The sequence below is a fragment of the Medicago sativa genome, chromosome 1 (genome assembly GCF_051527215.1).
Source record: "Medicago sativa cultivar Bolivia chromosome 1, Bolivia_mono, whole genome shotgun sequence".
In the NCBI taxonomy this organism is placed as follows: Eukaryota; Viridiplantae; Streptophyta; class Magnoliopsida; order Fabales; family Fabaceae; genus Medicago; species Medicago sativa.
The window spans coordinates 15,901,072-15,906,314 of NC_140749.1; the positions used below are offsets into that span (position 1 = coordinate 15,901,072).

At 32.6% G+C, this 5,243-nt stretch overlaps 1 protein-coding gene across 1 annotated transcript; it reads right to left on the reverse strand.

Moving 5' to 3' along the window:
- Nucleotides 1–3,983: 3,983 nt before the first annotated feature.
- LOC146953066 (uncharacterized) lies at nt 3,984–5,243 on the reverse strand. The gene has a single exon (XM_085740867.1). The coding sequence runs from the start codon at nt 5,241–5,243 to the stop codon at nt 3,984–3,986; it is 1,260 nt and encodes a 419-aa protein (XP_085596993.1).

Below are 5,243 nucleotides of genomic sequence, written 5' to 3' on the forward strand. Positions count from 1 at the left end.
TTGCTCTTTAGGCACCTATTATTTACTTAAAAGCACCTCGAACCACCTAAAATATCTTCAACGGTAAAAGCAAAATGCAGTGGCACAAACTCAGAATTGGGCATTACTTACACAAATAGTCGACCAAATTATTATTATTATTATTATTATTATTATTATTATTATTATTATTAGAGTTAAATATGTTTTTAGACCCTATTCCAACTTTTTGTTTTAGCCTTTTAAAAAATTTCTTCGACTTTTAATGTGTATCATTTGTAATTTTGAATTTTTTTATGCATTTAAGTTTGGTACGTTATAGAATTGTCTCTTGTAAAAAGGTAATTTTTTTTTTTTAACAATGAATTAATTAAATATGAATTCTTATGTTTTTGACACTTAAAAATTTATATTTAATCCATTTTAATTTTTTATAACAATGGATCTAAAAGAATTATGTTTTTCTTTATCTACTAGTACAGGTCATAGTTTGACCTTTCCACACAGACCATGGTAGTTTTTTTTTTATTTTATTTTAATGGTAGTATTTTTTTTTTTGAAGGAATTTTAATGGCAGTATTAACTATCCCTCAAAAAAAAAAAATGGCAGTATTAATTAGTGGTGTATTTGAACGAATATATCTACTAATTTAAATTTTAGTCTATATTTAGGGACATTTTTTTCTTGGTAGCTTGTGCATAATTATAAACTAAAATGTTAAGAATGATATCCTCGAGTTGGATGTCAAATTTATGGTAGATGATTTTTATTCTTCATCAATTATTTTTCAATTTTAGAATACTGTAGTTTCAGTCACATCTTGTAGTCTTTCATCAATGCTGCTATCAACTAGTAACTTGCAATCCTTCTCGATGGTAACCCTCACATCTTGTTCTTGTTGATGAAACACTGCAGTATCTGTATTGCATTTCAGCCCTGTTGATTGTCCTTTTTATGCTCTTTGCTTGCACCTCTCATTCCTTTGCTTTAATTAACTGCACTTTGTGTTGGAAATTAAATAGAAGTACAAGGAAACTAATATACACTTGGTTCAATACTATATACATTATTTGGGGGTTTTTCATGAGTTTTCTTACAAAATAAGTTAATATCTAATTCACTCTTGTTAGAATTTGTTTTTTTATGTTGTTGGATTTTTTATTTTAACTAAGCTAAAGAAGCAAAAGAGAAAAAAACAACAAAACAAAGAGAAAGGAAACTACAATCTATGGATCATGAGATAAATTCTAGAGGAAGTGCCTAGTTTAGCTAAAAAATCAGCATAATTATTTCCTTCTCAAAGAGCATAAAGAAGGACTATTAGTTGAGCTGATATCTTTTTAGAAGGATTAAAACGAACAGTTATAGTATTTATAAGGACCAAAAATATATTAAACCATTAAAAGATTTAAAAAAAGAAAAGATTTTCAATGCATTTTTTTATAACTAAATATATTCAATTTGATATTTGCCTTTTCGTAAAACTTCTTACTTATTAACTTGTCGTGCATGTTGTAACCAATCAAAAAAAAAAAAAAACTTATCATGCATGCCCTGAATTGCAACTTTGGCCGAATTATTTTTGATATTGATTGTCTGTCAGTTGTGAATGTAGTGAATAATACTTGTTGGTGTGAGAATGAGTTAGGCATTTTACTTTCTATCTATAAGGCCGTACTTTCTTCTAATGCTAGTTACAATCTAGTTTTTATTTGGAGGCAAGCTAATAGAGTTGTTTATAATCTTGTTAGAGCGTACGTATTGCATGCTAGCCTCCATAACTTTTCTTATCCTCCAAATTGTATTTTCTCTATTGTCTTAGATGAAATGAATTGAGTCATCTTTCCCTTGGAAAAAAAAAACTTATTAGGCACATGCCAATTTTTTTTTTTTTTGGTGGTGGATTAGGCACATGCTAATATTCATGAATATCAATGACAAATTACAAATTTTGTCAAAAAAAATTGCAAATAAAAATAGGTACTTATTGAAAACTAATGGCAATTTCATTTTATAACCAACAATGAATTGGTTCAAAATGGTAAAGAATTTAAACCCCGTAAACTGGTTAAGGAATCAAATGTAGTAAGTATTACATTAATATTTGTGTTGTCAACTCTTCAAAAGCACAAAAAATATTATTTTTATTTTAAAACTTCCTTTTTTTAGTTTCCTTAACCAGTGCCCATGGGCAATGGTTAACATGACCCTTTTTTTTTTTTAATAGAGCAATTGACACAAATAATTTTGAATATGTATTCCTTATTTTTCTTATAGGATATATCCTCATCTTTTTGAGAGTCAAACAGATGAAATGAGAGTAAATTTTTTATTTATTTTTAAAATAATGTTTTGAGATATATTTGAGAGGCACACTAGATTTTCATATTTTGTTTTCTTAGGGTTCAGTTTAGACCTTTACTCTAATTGTTACTCTCTAACAACCATTTTCCTCTAATTCTTAATGATGCAGCAAAAGAAACAGAAAAATGATAATCTAGGAATTGAAAAGATAAAGAACACTCTAAGCTAATATGTAACTATAACTTTCAGCTACAGCATAATGCATAAACTGCCATAGTAGTGATAAGTTAAACAATAAATAAACATTGTTGCATGTCCATGTTATTCAAAAACCACTGCTTCCAAATCCTAGATATAAGTGATTCCATTTTTACATTTTTTGCAATATTATGCAAAAATGAATAGACAAAAGTGCATCAAAATAACTTCCATCGCAAGCAATTCACAAGAAAAAATTATCAACAGTTGAATTATGAAACAAACAATGCACCTAATAAAACTGTACAATTATCTAGTGAATAATTCCATGAGATGTTTATGCTACGTCACAGAAATAATCATAATTAAAAAGTACTAAACTAGTAATTTCTTATACGTATATGAGACACAGTAAAGTTCTATATTCAATTTCCCACATGCACTTTTCTGAGTTGGTAACTGGTTCGGTTAATCAGTCATATTGGTTGAATGCCTAAAGCAAAGTTTATAAAATTATTGCTAAAAGGAATAGCCAAACATTGCATTTGCAGGCAACTGATAAAGGATATAATTGACAAACCAGCAATAGCAGAACGCAGCGACTGCATCCCTGAAAACAGATAGCACAAAACAACGCCGCCGCCACCTGAAACAAAACCGCTTCCAATAATGCACTATTTTACGAAAACAAACATCCCCTGATACTTGACACTGGTTCAACCAACTACATGATAAAAGCTTGACACTGTCGACAATTGATTCAATATCCCAATCCATATGATGAAAAATCCTTGCATTTCTTGCCTTCAAAATGCTCCACATACTCGCGAACCAAATGGCTTCTTTAGTCAAGCGGCCCTGTAAAGGTAATAAAGTGGATGTACACATAATGTGAAATACCATCTGTACTCCCACAGCTAATGTACAATTCCGAACCATACAGTCGGGCAAGCAAAAAATAAGTGGTTAGAAGTCTGTGTCTCTCTATATCCTTCTATGCAAATGTAACTCTTACCTACCTAAAATTTCTTTTCTACATAAATTGTCCTTCGATGTAATACAATTTTGCATTACCTGCCATACAAACACGAACACCTTCGACATAATAATTTTATTCCAAAGTATTTTTGTATCGGAAACTCGTCATCACCAACACTCTCGCCGTTTAGAACATTATAAGTTGAACAACATTATCATGTTTCTAAAATTATAACTGCCTTTAACTCCTCCAACATTGTGTTCAGCGTGTCTCCTTCCCAACCATATAGCTCTCTAGACCAATTCAGGTCTCACACCCAAGTATTTTCAACTTTCCTCCTCATATTTGACGCCAAACTCCTTACACAATGATAGGGAATAAAGCCGGTCGATCCTCCTTTTTAAGGTGGTTCCACCAACCCATTTGTCGCTCCAAAAATATGTGTCCTCACCTCCCCTCGGTTTGAAAACCAATTATGATTATCTCCCTCCTTTTTAACACGAGAAGAGTTTCTTCTTTCTGTCACTCAAATAATGCTATTATCTTTCTTGAAGATGCCACTGACGCAACAACATTAGCATGCAATTTATCACAACCTCTCAAATCAATTTCTTTCAGTTGTGTGCAATTTTCTACCACACGCTTCAATCCATTGTTTGTGACACCATAACAATTTTTCAGTAAAAGATGCAAAAGTCCACAACAATTCTTTGAGGTCACATAAAGTGTTTCATCATTAACTTGTGTAGATGACAAGTTCAACACCTCTAGCTTGGGGACTTCAAAATTAATTTCAAGTAGGTTTACTCTTGAATAAGATATGTTCAAATGTCTAATCTGACAGCATCTTTTCAAAACTTGACAAATACCTACTTTGGATATGTAATGGCAATAGCTCAGATTGAGCAGCTGCAAATTGGGGAAAATTGAAGCAAACATTATGATGCTTTTATCTCTTAACCATTGGTTGTGACCCAAATCAAGAGACTTCAATTGAGGTCTTACAACAATATCCTTCAAAAATTTAGAATTCTCTATCTCTCCACTCATCCGATTACCCTTAGATACGATGGTCTCTTCAAGAAGATTACAATTTTTGAACAAGTGGAAAAGCGATTGGTTGTTGAGGTAGCCCTGACCAGAGAGATTAATTTTGCGGAGTCTGTAAAGTGCTAACGAAAGAGTCTCTACCCCATGGAGAAAGCTATCGCAACTGTCGTCACAACATAAAGGGTCACTGAGGTCAAGTATTTCAAGTAAAGGGAAACATTTGGCAATGAGGAACAAGTCATTACTATTGAAATCACGGATGTTCGAACAAATGAGAGATTTCAGCGTTGTAATCTTTAAGGAGAAAGCTTGCAACCCAATTGCAGGAATGTAGGATTGACTGGAGAGATTGAGCGATGTGAGTTTCAATGGGAAACAAGAAACTTGAGACAGAAGCTCGTTGAGGTCACCTTTGTTGCACGTAAGGTCGAGGGAGGTGAGGTTGGTGAATCTTTGGAAGAGGCGAGAGGGAAGAGGAGAGGTTGATTCCCAGCAGGCAGGCACAGCCAAAGAAAATAGGAGACCGTTGGTAACAGTTAGAAACTGTTTTGAGACAACAGAAAGAGACTTCAAGTAGACACCATCGTTGACGTCTTTGTCGTTGATGAGGAATTTGAAGACGGATTCCCAACAATCATTAGGTAAATAAAAATCTGTTGCTGCAACCGCTATTGTGTTTCTTCTTCTTCTTCCTCTTCTTTTTCTTCTTCTTGAGTCACTGGACCTCGCCAT

Bases quoted from the DNA above. Each gene is read 5' to 3' on its own strand.
- LOC146953066 (XM_085740867.1), bottom strand. From the start codon at position 5,243: ATGGCGAGGTCCAGTGACTCAAGAAGAAGAAAAAGAAGAGGAAGAAGA.